This window comes from Rhynchophorus ferrugineus, unplaced genomic scaffold, assembly GCF_030347505.1.
Source record: "Rhynchophorus ferrugineus isolate W39M unplaced genomic scaffold, kcgeb_rfMv2 rfM1, whole genome shotgun sequence".
Lineage (NCBI taxonomy): Eukaryota > Metazoa > Arthropoda > Insecta > Coleoptera > Curculionidae > Rhynchophorus > Rhynchophorus ferrugineus.
The window spans coordinates 86520232-86534916 of record NW_027472580.1 but is presented as its reverse complement, the minus strand read 5'-3'; the positions used below and the strand labels follow the sequence as shown (position 1 = coordinate 86534916).

The 14685-nt window shown below is 33.0% G+C and overlaps 1 protein-coding gene across 3 annotated transcripts in view; it reads left to right on the top strand.

The window, feature by feature from the left end:
* Notum (palmitoleoyl-protein carboxylesterase notum) overlaps positions 1 to 14641 on the top strand; it is a 52593-nt gene extending 37952 nt beyond the window's left edge. For 2 of the 3 annotated variants that reach the window (XM_076411650.1, XM_076411659.1), the window contains exons 2-7: positions 6239 to 6438; positions 11357 to 11505; positions 11566 to 11784; positions 11871 to 12152; positions 12212 to 12885; positions 14307 to 14641. In XM_076411650.1, the coding sequence (XP_076267765.1) occupies positions 6239 to 6438; positions 11357 to 11505; positions 11566 to 11784; positions 11871 to 12152; positions 12212 to 12885; positions 14307 to 14492 (1710 nt within the window). In that variant the 3' untranslated portion in view covers positions 14493 to 14641. The remainder of the gene's footprint in view (positions 1 to 6238; positions 6439 to 11356; positions 11506 to 11565; positions 11785 to 11870; positions 12153 to 12211; positions 12886 to 14306) is intronic. The other variant, XM_076411667.1, reaches the window with a different exon arrangement.
* Positions 14642 to 14685: the final 44 nt, after the last annotated feature.

The following is a 14685-nucleotide window of genomic DNA, read 5'->3' as shown; positions in this document are numbered from 1 at the left end:
AACGATGACACCCCTTCATAGATTGTTAAGTCATTTATTACACGAATTTTAATTTAAATAACTAACTTGCTGGACCTAACTAACAATATTATATGCTACGTACAAAGAAACAGGTAGAAGTTTCCAAACAACCGCCTGTAATGCTGTTTTAGCCAATAATAAGTTTCTATACACAAAAGTTATATATACATATTTATATGCGAAATCGACAAAATCTTATATTACTGTAAATCAATCACGGTTCATTGTGTTTCGTCGGTAGCCCGTTTGAAAAAGTATATCCCGTCGTTAGAAAAGTCAACAATGGAGAGAGAAAAAAAAACTGTCGTCGCACAATGCCGGGGTTGGTGGATTTTTCGCTGTCCTAAGGTGCCGTTTAGTTCAAAGAAAAGAATTTACGAGGAAAACGACCGTAAAATCTGATTATCCACCTCCGTATCATTCGATACTTTCAAGCGGCCTTTTTGACCAGAAATAAACTGCCCAACGGAACATTCACCACAGTTTTATAAAATAGATCCTAAATGTTGGTGGGCAGCCGTAGATTTTTATCGAAAGATATTGTGGTGGTGTTAACATCACACTTAATTAATTGTGAATATTATTCGTATTCATTTCCAAAGTTATTTTTTTGTTATCTATTCAGTTTTGGTTTAAATATTTTTTTATCAATTAAGTGTTACTTTAGATAGGCTTAGTACAATCTTAATTTACAAATTAATGTATTGCTACTGTTTAGTTGTATTTATATCAATATACAAGCAGGACAAGTACGAGATTAATACATTAATATGTATTTCCCAACTTAATATATAACTAAACTACTTAAGCTAAAGTTAAGAATACACTTATACACTGAACAAGTTCATGTGATATGGTTCGCTTCAATCTTCTGATTTCCTGCGTGTTGTCCAGTAGCTCTATTGCTTCCACGTTGTTGTGATTTAGCACACTTATTTCATATTTTAGGGTGAAATTTTGTATCACCTCGTATATCTATTTGTTTTCGAGATCATCATGCAACTCTTTGTTTAGTTACGTAACGATAAGCATTGGTAATTAATCGTAGAGCTTTATTTTGGGTACATTGGATTACTAGTTGGTTTGATGTTTTTGTATTATCAATAGAGTTGTTTGACTTTGAGTCTAATCTGCTCTGCTTTTTGTATGCTGAGGTATTTAGCTGATTATACTTGAGGAATCGAGGATCCGCCAAGTGATATAAATAGGTTTTTGTGATATTGCTGCAACGATGGGCAGATTTGAAGCTATTAAGTTGTATTTTCCAGTCTCTAGTCGACATTCGTAGTTCGGAGTCATTTGTAGATCTTGTTGACTGCTACTTGTACTTTTTCTACAGCCTTAGGTAGAGATATGTCTTTTGCCATTATAATTGCGTCGTCGGCAAATGTTCCAAATACTGTTTCTTTTGTTGTTGATATATCAGCACTATAGAGATATCAGCATATTGACTTATATGATTATAATGATTAAAGGTGTATATAATACTATGGTGATGTGTGAATTATTTGTAACTGCTGAAACTTATTGCTTTGGGATGTCAGATAGTTCATGTTCTTATAATAACACTATATATTGGCAACAATTGGTCTTAGTATTGATCTATGTTTGTTTAAGAAACATTCTTGGATAAATTGTAGCGATTTTTTCACATATAGTGGAATTAGTGACAAGAATAACTGTTTGATATCAGTTTTGGGATGGTGGCATTACTAGTTAGTACTTATTTCGAAATTAAATGCGTTTGTGATCATTATGAGATGAACCAAACTAAACTTGAACCAAAATTTGTTTCAACAAGTCTCAGTGCAAAATACCGCAACAGTTATAGAACAATCTCGATCTTTTCACTATATCATTTCATTCATTCAGTCATTTCATTCAATAATTTTCCTAACTGTCGATCTGAAGACAGGGCATATTTGCAATTTGAATTTGAGAATATAATGTTGAGATTTTCGTGAATTAGAGCCCGAGAAAATAGTAAACAGGAATGGAGAGCGACTCTACTGCCACAGCAACTATATAGCTAAACATCATTGAGGCATACTTGGCGGCTTGGTCGGTACGGTGGTCAAGGATAGTCAGGGGTTCTAATCCTACTGAGGCATGATTGTAAATTAATGTTTGTGATTGTTTCCAAGGCAAAATTTATTTTAAAAAATATTACAAATATTTACAATTCTATTTCAACAGTACTATCAAAAGCCGGCTTGGTTGCGCAGTGGCGAAGGCGATATGATGTTTGATCTTTATGTTTGTGATTGTATTTGTAAATTTCTCTAGGCAACAGTGGAAAATCAGACAGAGAAGTCGTTCGGAGCCCACGGTAAATAGTAAATTCAGTACAGATAAACCCTTAAAAAGGAGACTTTAAAATATATAAAAAAAGTATTATTAAATATGTCTTAATATATAACTCACCCTATAGAACACTTAAAATAAGTAATAATTAAAAAAAATAAAAATCACAAAATATATTTTCAATCTGATGTGATAAGCCTTAAAAAGCAGATACAAAAATCTAAAATAATAATATCTATGAGTCAGTGAATAACAGTTCGTTGTTTTTTTTAATAAAATTGAATAAATTAAACAGGAATCTATATAACAGTGAACTGTCGTCGTACGTTTAAGGCGATCGATTATTTTACGCACAAAAAAAGTTATGTAATTCATTGCAATTAGAGCTGACAATAAAAGGAAACCCGTAAAGCATGTAAAAATGCCATCCATCTAGACTGACCTGGCACATGATTGGCAGTGTACTATGTTCGTTCGGCCTGCGCATATCTTACTTTGCTTTTTTTTCCCGCGGTAGCAAATTTAATAATCAAAGACCTTGTCGATGGCTTTTGATCTTTCGCCGACGTATAAAACGCTAAAACCAGTAGCAGCAGCGGTAAGATATGCCGATAGTCTTTCTTTCTTCTTATGGTGAAACGTTAATTAATTTCATGGAGCGAAAAAAATGGTAATTATCGACGTTTACAGGACGAAACCCGTAAAATTTACATGCCAGTAAACGGTTTGGACCGTTAGTCGACTAAAAAAAGTATCGGGAATAGTTTATAATTAATATTCTATTGCCAAGATCCAAGAGAATGATGAAGTATCACCTATCCATAATCATCTACTGTTAATTTATTGATTCTAATTAATTTCAGTGTAATTTTTGGAATTTTAATTCACATTTTTTAAATTTTGTTCTTAGAACCATTATAAAGATTGTGAATTAATTTTGAGGTAGTTTAAAATAAATTTAGCTTTTATAGTAAATTGTTGTATACGATGGTCACTATTTATATTTCGGGAATTGGCAACACTGTTGTCATGTGAGTCCATCTGACGATTGCATCGTAAAGTTTGACATATTTGACGATATACGTACTCAGAACATTTTGTCGCACGGACGCTATTTGTTTATCTTATATTTAGTTGAAAGTTTCGTCTCGGTAACAAATGGAACTGAATCGTGAGCATTTTCGTGCGATGATTATTTACGATTTTCGACGTGGATTATCACAACAAGAGTACATCAACCAACTTAATTTGACTTTTGACATCAAAAACCACAGTGTATCGCTGGTTTAATGAATTCAATCGTGGTCGTAGTTCGCTGTTCGACTAGTTCCATGAAGGTCGTCCAAAATGTGTGCGAAATGATTAAGCAAGATCGTCATGTCACCTATTGTGTGCAAAGAAATGCTTAGAAATTTAATCGCGGTGCTTCGAAAGACGTTTATAAAACCGTGACAGGTGACGAATCATAGATATATTCGTATGAGCCCGAAAGTAAGCAGCAGTCGATTGTATGGGTATTCCAAGATGAACCAAATACAACAAAAGTTGTTCGCGCACGAAGCACTTCAAAGAAAATGGTGGCCTGTTTCTTCTAGAAAACTGGTCATATTAAAACAGTGCTTCTAGAGGATCGTAGAACAGTAAATTATGATTGGTACACACCCATTTGTTTGCCAGAAGTCTTCGGTGAAATAAATAAAACAAAGAAGTGACGCCAAATTGTTCTTCATCATGACAATGCGTGCTCTCACACATCGGCTCAAACAAGAGACTATTTGAGCACTCAAAACATCGACTTGATTTGTCATCCGCCGTACAGCCCTGATTTGGCACCCAATGACTTCTTTTTGTTCCCATCCGTGAAGAATAAACGTGGTGTGTGGTCAACGATTTTTCATCGCCCGAAGAAGCTATTGAAGCGTTCAAAAATCATGTTTTGAAGATACATCATTCGGAATGGAATACATGCTTTGAAAATTAGGCGTATGCAAAAGTGTATCGATCATCGTGGTGAGTACTTTGAAAAACAACAAAAATATATTCACAGCTTAACTATTTGTTTTTTTTTTCTATTCCCGAAATATAAATAGTGACCGTCGTACATTCGAACTTTGTTCATAGCTATATCACTGTTACTAGTTAGAAAATCTTGATGCGAAAAATTGATACGTTTTGGAGTCCCTTTTTAAAAATTGATATGATTCGCAGCCAGACCATGTTGAGAATAAAGAATAACTGGAAGGTTTTCAAGAAATTCTAAGAAAATTTTAAAAAATTATTATCGAAGTTTACAGGATGAAACCTGTAAAATTTACAGGCGATGAAACTGTTTGGTCCGTTAGTTGACTCAAAAAAGTATCGAGAATAGTTTGTAATTAATATTCTATTGCCAAAATCCAAGAGAATGATGAAGTATCATGTATCCACCATCATCTACTGTTAATTTTTTGATTCGAATTGATTTCGAAGTGTAATTTTTAGAATTTTTGTTTACATTTTTTATATATTGTTCCTGGAACCACTATAAAGATTGTGAATTAGTTTTGAGTGATTTTAATATATTGTATACATTCGAATGTTGTTCATTTGCTATATCACTTTTCCTAAGACAGAAAAACTTGTTGCGAAAAGTTGGACCATGTTGAGAATAACGAATAACTCTAAAGTTTTTAAGAAGTTCATAGAAAATGAAAAAAGATGATTATTGACATTTATAGGATGGATGTTGGTGGACGCAGAACTGAGAAACATATATAGTTTACACTTAAAACACAGTCATGTTGATATAGTTAAAGAAGTTATTTATTTTTACTCAAAATAAATTCGTCTAAATTCTTCTGGTAACATAATTTATGTTTATTTGACATTAGCAAGTTAAGCTATTTGGTTTAAGGAGAAGATTAAACACTTATATATTATGCAAGACCATGTGGTTTGGTTAGCTTGAATATTCTAACTTCATTCTTGTTGTTCAGTAGTTGTATTGCTTCTACGTTGCTATAATTTAGTAACCTTATTTCATATTTTAATGTGAAATGTTGTATAACTTCGCAATTCCATTTCATTTTGGTGTATTCTTCATTGGTTACGTATCGATATTGGTAATTATTTGAAGAACTTTGTTTTGGTTTCGCTACATTGCTAGTTGGTTTGATATTTGTATAACACCATAAAGTCAAATAGGTTTTATAATAGACTGATAAACCAATCTCTTGGATTTTATGACAAGTTGGGAGTATTTTCCAACTAACCAATACAGTTCTTTGATTTTGAGTTTAATCTGCTCGGATTTTTGTCTGATATGATATTAACTTGTTATATGATGAAGATATAATTACAGTGATAATAGTATATGATAAAACAGTTCATTTCAACTTCATGCTCTGATGTATTTCTATAGTGTTTTTGATGAAAGATGCATTTAAATATTCATGCAGAGTTTTATGAAAGACAGCCTAATTATTACTTCATGGATTTTGGAACATGGCAATGATCAGTAATGACCTTATATTGCTCAATTTAGATTAGTAATTAGTGGCGTAGAAGGAGCACCAAACACATTACCGTATGACTGAATAGATACAGTCAATTGTAAAGAATATTGCTTCATACAGTACGCTTTTACTTTAAATAAACATATAAATGTTATTACATAAGCACAATAATTTAAAAATATGTAAATAATATCATAACAATATATGAAACAATATTTCAAATTAAATTTTATCAGTTTATTAACTTTTGGAGGATTCATGATTGATTCATATCATTGATGACGAATGACGTTGATGTCCAAATGAGTACGATAAAAGAAACTGCCCGCATCTTAGGCTTCATCGGTTTCACGACTCGATTTGCATTTTCAACGATTAAATATCCATTTAGTCATTAACGTTTCCTGATATTTTTCTAGATAATATCGTTGTGGTTGGGCGTGAGTGTCGCTATGTCTTACGTCAGCGGTACGCCTACAGTTCTGCACCATCCAATCTTTACCAACTCGATACAGAGGGTTGTATCGAATCAAAATAGTACCGGTAGCGAAGCCAAACCATTGAAGAAAGTGTTTTTATCCAATAGGACCATTACTTGTAACGATGGATCACAAGCAGGGTAAGTAATAGCTTATAAAGATTAGCATTAGATTAAATCAATGGAAATATTCCCTGTTTTACTCGTATGTCGTATTCAAATTTATAAAATCTATTTATTTTTCTAACTAATTATGCCCCTAAAGAATTATTTATTAATCTTGAAGACATATATTTTGTAAATTCCGGATAAAAAATTGTGTATTTGTATTATTTTTCTGATTTTTTGTGTATTTATTACCATTTGTGCCTAAGGGTACTTCAATGGAACTAATGCTGCAACTGGCCAGGAATTAGGTACTTGCGTTGGCATTACTGAGTCGATTGTTCAATCAACATACAATGGTTCTTGATATATGGAATGTTGAAGTTAGTATAATAGATGATAGACTACTAAAATTAATATGAACTATATTAGGTTTTATATCAGGTGCAACTATATGATTTCATTGACCCCAAGTAAATATCATCAATATTTTCTATATATTAAAAGCCAACTACGTTCGTGTCCCTTGTTCTATGTCTACTGAGTTTTATGGATACAATAGGACTTATTAAATTAAGCGTTTCGGTATAAATTTTCGCGAAAGGCCTTTTTCCTTTCTAATTGAAATGCTCGGCTTATACTAAGTAAACTAAGTTCTTTCAGTAGGCCTCTAAAACCTGCCTTATATACTTCGACTTTTGAAACTTTCATCAGGTGATTGATAATGCCATTCCCTCAAATCCAATAGTAGTTTTTGAGCTGTATAGCCTAGCCATCTCCAGACAAAGATGCTATTGCAGATGACTAACTGATATTTGTATTATGTATTTCATTACAAGAATTCGCATATATAGATTAAAAGATAGAAAGATTGGTGCAACTTAGCAGGCAAGCAGCAAGTGGGACCTGTTGGAGGAGGATTTTAAGGATTTATTTTTCCTCATCTAATTATAGAGAAGAAATACAAACATACTGACAATCAATCAATTACAGTCGGTCTTTAAGCTTTCCGTTTTGCTCAGATTGTTTGCCTAATTGGCTTTCTACATCATCAATCGTAGTCAACTTCTACGTTTCTAAGCGTTGTCTACTTATTGAAATCATTACTTAACCAATATCTACAATTTATATGTTTCCCATAACACTCTCAACATATATGAATTGATAATAAGAAAAGTAAATTTAAATCTCTTAATTAGGTTTTATTTATTTTAGAATTATCTAAATTGTAAACCGTCATATCGTAAAACTACCAACAGATCAAGAACAAAACATATCTCTTAGGTATTAGCGGATTTAGATCGAATATTAGAATATGTTTCCTATTCGAATTTTGAATGGAATCATTTGCAGATAACTTTTATTTTAGTACAAACTTATTTTCAAATATGTTTACAGATGATACTCATAGATTTGTTTCAAAAGCTCACGGTAATGCTATCTTAAAAGTAAAACAAGTTGTCATGAATTATTTTAAACCATTTTTCATTTAGTTAACATATGGGAATGAGTATAAATTTCTTATAGTGAATATAGACATCTGTCTATTATGTTTGTATCTCTTCTCTAGAATGAGATCAGGAAAAAAGAAATCTTTAAAATCCTCCTCGAACAGGTCCTACTTAAGCGGAACCAATCTTATAATCTATAAATTAAGGGAAGGGTATCATCATCTGACGAGAGTTTCAAAAATCGGACCATATAAGGCAGGTTTTAGAATGCCTACTGAAAGAACTTAGTTTACTTAGCCTTTTTAAATAAGTTTTTTCTATTACGAATATCTCCAACAGATAGATATATAGAATAATAGGTAGAGGGCAGTTTGAAGAGCTTATTGTGCAACCTATAATGAACTGCGCCATTTAGCACTATTAGAGTCTTCACAACTGGAATATTTTGACAGAATTTTAAGGAATAGCTCATTTATAGTAAATATGTGTTAAACATGAAAATGTTTAAATGAACATGTGAGTCCTATTTCGTGGTTCACAGTTCACATTATATGAAAATACTAAATGAACAACATTAAAAGATGATGTATATAGTCAGAATCATAGGAAAATTTGAAACTAACACGGTAAATATTTGATTTTTCATTATAAACGAGTGAAATTTTGTTGTACTGATATTTGCATATTTAAACAATGATGCTATTTTTATAGTACACAAACAATTATTTTACCAATCCTATAACATTTTCACGATACGCCAGCAATTTTCGAAAACTTTTTCGTCCCATTTCGAAAACAATGGAAACATTAATTTAATATCTCTTACCTTTCCCGATATGGCCATTAACTGAAAGTTTCATAGCGAACATTTTTATCTAAAATTAACACTCCTAAAAATGAAATTGCGCTCCGACCGGGACCCCCTTCGTTCCCCCGCCCCCCTCGGGACATTCCCGCAAGCCCATAATCTTCTATCACTTTTACGTTCTCGGAAAAGTAGCGACGGCGAAAAACAATTATATTGTAAAACCAATTATTTTAATCAAAAGGTTTCAGAAGTCACGCACGGAACGCTCTCCAACATATAATTATTAGATTCATGAAAATATAATATTATTTAGCCTACTTTTCGTCATTTTTTTTCTATAACGGACGTTTCAAAACAACGTATATTGTATAGTTTAGGTTCCGCTGTCTCCTTTGTTTAATGGGTTCAATTATAATTACCACAAACCGAGATTATAATGTATAGAAGGGTGTTAATAAAAAACTAGCTCTCTCTTCGTCATTGGAGAACATCTTAGATAGCTCTCGTTACGAACTGCCATTGGAGCCCTTTTATTTGTTTATTGTTGATTCACGTTACATCCAGGTTGTTCACAGCTGACCATTTCAGCGAAACACTTTTACTTTGCACTATTTACTTTATTTGCACTATTAATTACAATTTAAGTGAACCAAGGCGATCTTTTTTTATATGGGTCTTTCTATTTAGATTTTTCGACTCTGACTAAAGAATTATCGCGAATTGTAAATTTAGTGAATTAACAGGTCAATTGAAAAGTCCGCGGCTTGACACATATATGGCGCTACTGGAATTAAATCCATATGTTTTTTAGTTAGCCCTAATGCTCAAAAGATGCGTGTATAAATTTGTCAGCTGTCGGATCATTAGTTTGTGAATTATAGCATTTTCAGTTAAGCAACTTCTGTTATTGTGAAAAAATGGATAAAAAGGAATTTCGCGTGTTGATAAAAGATTGTTTTTTGAAGGCAAAAAAGCAAGCTTGACTTGATGTCGAGTTTTCGGATACTGCCCAGGAAAATCAACCATCAAGGATGGGTATGTTAAGTTTAGACGTGGTGAAATGAGCACCGAAGACGGCGAACGCAGTGGACATCCAAAAGAGGTTGTTGCCGACGAAAATATTTAAAAAATCCGCAAAATGATTTTGAATGGCCGTAAATTTAAATTGAATGAAATAGAAGACACTCTAAAGATATCAACACAGAACGTGTACATCATCATATCATTCACGAATATCCGGATATGAGAAAGTTAGCAGTCGGCTAGCAGGGTTATGGTGTCTGTATTTTGGGATGCGCATGGAATAATTTTCTTTGACTACTTTTTTTCAAGGTAGAAGGACCATCAACAGCGACTATTACATAGCGTTATTGAAGCGTTTGAAGGACGAGATCTCCGAAAAACAGCCGCATTCGAAGAAAAACAAAGTGCTGCTTCACCAAGAAGACACTGCACCGTGTCACAAGTCAGTGAAAACGATGGCTCAAGTCCATGAATTGGGCATCGCATTGCTTCCTCATCCATCGTATTCTCCAGATCTGGTCCTCAGCGACTATTTCCTGTTATCAGATCTCAAAAGAATGCTCGCTGGGAAGAAATTTTCGCAGGAGATCGGCAAAACTGAGGCCTATTTTAAAGCAAAGGACAAATCGTACTACAAAAATGGTATCGAAAAGTCGGGGGTCGCTATAATCAGCGTATCACCCTTGAAGGGAATTGAATAAAAAGACTAATTTTGTCAAAAACATGTTTTTTACTATGGAAGGCTGGGGACTTTTCAACTGACCTATTCTTGTACGATACAATAAATTTGGTTATGTTGAATATTTCAAACTTTAAGGTCAATTGCTTGATGGTGTCACTAGTTTATCATAATCTTGAAATGTTAAAGGTTGATCTTATTTAAAATAATTTTAATTTGCTTTTAACTTGTCTAAACTGTTGCTTAATACAAAACAAAAGTAATGGCCTGATAATGGATAATCCCAGGTTAATTTTTAATAAAATGAATGTTAATTTAAATATTTGAAGTTGTTAGACTATGAGAAACTAATATCTGCAATCTATAAGTAGCTTAAAAATAGAGACTTTTTCGATAGTTTTTACGCATTTGGTTATTTTTTTTAAGTAAAAAGGGGCAGTGCTAGTACCAATATTTCAATCATATTTCGGGTAATAATCGTATTTTATTTCTATAAGTCTCAGTCACAAAAGGAAAAAAATTTTCTTAGTAAACTGATATGTTCATTTGAAACAGTGTTATGTGGGATTATGCTGATAGAGGTTGGAATTTATTGTACATTTGTTTAGACTAATTTCTACTCCTAAAATAATTACCTATTAATAAAAAAATCATTCAGTTTTGAAAAAAATTTTATACTCGAGCCAAGTTCGATAATTTTTCCTTTATTTTATATATTCTTATTTTCGTATTTTAAAGTCTCTTTTTACCAACGAGGATTTATCTGTACTGGACCTACAGTTTAACGTGGACTCCGAACCACGGTCTTCGGCATTAAGCCTATCGACTAGCGAGTGACCAACTTAGAAAACATCCCAGAAGACATCCGATCTTACCCAGCCTGGTTACTGGGATCATTTTCCTTGCCGGATCTTGCAATCTTGCACATATGTCAAAACAATCACAAACATAAATTTAGGACCATGCCTCAAACAATTATGTTTTCTTTTCCAGATTTTATCTTCGCAAATCATCCAATACCAAAACATGGATAATCTTCTTGGAGGGCGGATGGTACTGTCACGACGTCATCACTTGTCGAAACAGGTGGCTGAAACAGAGACATTATATGACATCATCGAATTGGCCTGAAACTAGAGATGGTAAGATTTGAAATTTCAGTTCTTGTAAACACGTACTAATTACGCATTTATTTCGATTAGTTGGCGGTATTTTGTCATCGAATATAAAGGAAAATCCGCACTGGTGGGATGCTAATCATGTCTTCGTGCCTTACTGTAGCAGTGATTCATGGAGCGGCACCAGGAAGTCAGACAAACAGGGGATTCAATTCAGCTTCATGGGTTCTTTAATAGTGCAGCAAGTCATTAAAGATCTAGTACCACTTGGTTTAGAAAACAGCACCGATTTACTTTTTGCAGGTAATTAATATTTACCATAAAAAATAACTGTTAATACTATTAAATTAAATCATGGTGACATCTAGTGATGGTGACGTTTATTTCAGGAAGTAGCGCTGGTGGTACTGGTGTTATGATTAACCTGGACTCGGTGCACGAACTGCTCCATGATAAATTACATCTAAAACAAATTCTTGTGAAAGGCATCACCGATTCTGGTTGGTTCCTCGACAGAACACCTTACGTGCCAACTCTCAAGCTGGCCGTTGAAGCAATAAGGCAAGGTATAGAGTTTTGGGCAGGGAAAGTTCCGAGAAGGTGTAAGGAGTCATACAAAGACGAGCCATGGAGATGTTACTTCGGTTATCGTTTGTATCCGACGTTGAAAAGTAAGTTTTTCCTTTATTAAAGCCTTTTCATGATTTCGTTAACAATTTTATTATTGCAGCACCATTATTTGTATTCCAATGGCTTTTTGATGAAGCTCAGATGGACGTGGACAATGTTGGTACACCAGTGACGAAGCAGCAGTGGGACTATGTACACAAAATGGGCGACGCCTTGCGCCATAGTTTAAAAAGTGTTTCAGCAGTTTTCGCACCGTCCTGTATATCACACTCCGTACTCACAAAAAAAGACTGGCAAGAAGTGAAAATCGACGATATATCAGTTGCTGATGCCTTAAACTGCTGGGTTAGCAAAACAAATAGAAAAAGGTATGCAATGTTCAATCAGAAATTTTTCAATTCAATTAAACAATGCTTCCACAGAATAAAGAGGAGGAAGAACCAAAAGAAGATGAAACAACAACTGAGAAAACAGCAAGCTCTTCAAAAAAGTGAACATGGCGAACGTTCGAATGGTAGCCCGAAACATGGCCAGAAACAGAACGACAAGAGCGGGAAAAAGAGAAGGAGGAAGGAAAAGAAACAGAAAGAGCGAAAAAGGAAACAGTCGCATCATTCCCGTTCTAAGGAAGGTCCAAAGAATCGAACGAAGAATTCGATAGTCACAAATAGTATATCTAATAATAGGACAAGAAATACGGTTCCTAAGGGACAGAAAGGGACACGTGACAAGCACTGTGCTCATAGAAGACTGGAAAAGTGTTCTTGGCCACAGGTAAAAAGCTCATATCCAATACATATTAATATTTTAGTGTAATATGTAAAAAAAATAATATTTATTTTTTTTATGTTAATCTGATGGTACCTATATATAATAGTTGAAGTATTATAATACCATTTCTCAACAGCAATTCAATAAATTTTCACAAATTATGAAATCTATTTAAAATTCCTTATAATGCTGATAATTCATTGTTTAGCTCCTTTATTATTAGTAACTTTAACAGAGTATGGTATAAATATAAAAATTTGTGGTAAATCAGTCCCAAATTTGATTAATGTTCCTCTCTCAATCATATAATGGTCATTCAACCGTGATAACTTCATTTAGATTATTAGAATCTTGAACATCATTGAGTGCAGAATTTGCAGAAATTAAATTTTGAATTCAATGTTGACATATTGTTTCGTTTTATAAGAGACATATCAAAAATAAAATACCGTAGGATTAAAAATAAAATACACAATAAATACTTTTAATGATTATTGTTAGTTAAAGACTTTTTATTGAATATAACTCATTTTTATAAAAAAGGAATTATTAACATTCAGACTTTTAGGAAATATGTATTTTTTGCAGCTTTTATGACAACTATTAAGTCTTTATTAATTTTAAACTTATTAGACTGGGATATGTTGATAATTATTTTTGATAGTAACAGAAAAAGTGATGTTCTCCACCAAATGTTTTTAGATATATTGTTTACTCCTTGCCTCCTTTTTACCAGCAAAGGCTTATCTGGACTGAATCTACAGTTTCACATTGGTTCCGAACCACAAGCCTCGGCATTAAGCCAGTGACTAACTTAGAAACCTTTTTTTATGTCAGTTTAAGATATTTCTTTATGTCAGTAATTGTTCTGGCTTTCTTATCTATATAACTATTTGAAGTCATGCTTCTCACAAATTGGTAAAAGTTACTTTGAAAGAGAAAAAGAATGATTAATTTTTATTTGTTTAATTAAAATGTATAGTTTATAATAAGCATTTTAATTTAATACCAATTTTAACACCCAACATACATGATTAAATATCGTACGTTAGGTTCGAGTAACACCTATACTTCTTGTTAATCATTTCTCTTCTTTTATTTAAAGTCCTTCTATATTTTCTCGATAACAATAAAATCTTTTAAAAGGTGACATTTCCTTTCTATTCTCTCCAGGTATTCTGATTATTTTTTCACTTTAAAAAGATGTAACTTGAACTTTTATACAACTGCAACATTGTATGAGGATACACAACTCTTGGCTAAGCTTTGTGATACAAGAGGATGACTTTGCATCTGTTACCTAAAGTGTTGTAGAATTAAAGAGAAACGAAAAGTTAGAGAACTTTACGTGCTTCACAAATTTATTTTACTTCGAAATAAATAACATTATTTTCATATTTAATTTTCATTATTTTTTCTTACAGTGTAACCGCTCATGTCCAAAGCTTCAAAATCCACTCACGGGAGAAGAAATGGACTTCATCGAGTTATTGAAGTCGTTCGGCTTGGATATGGGAAGCGTGGCGAGCGCTTTAGGAATCGATATTCGAACACTGAACAACATGGATCAAAGAGACCTCCACAATTTACTCACCCAGCACACGGGTTAAGTTACCTGGGAGGTACCTATACGTATTTTTACGAGAACCACTGTGGAAATATTTAATGTAACTAGTACAAACAATTGTGAATGTCTTACTCTTAGTGTTACGCCACGTTAACCTTCCTCCATAATATTATCATTTAATTAAAAACGATCTATTTTCTGTTAATCTATTGATGATACCTGTAAAATATTTAACC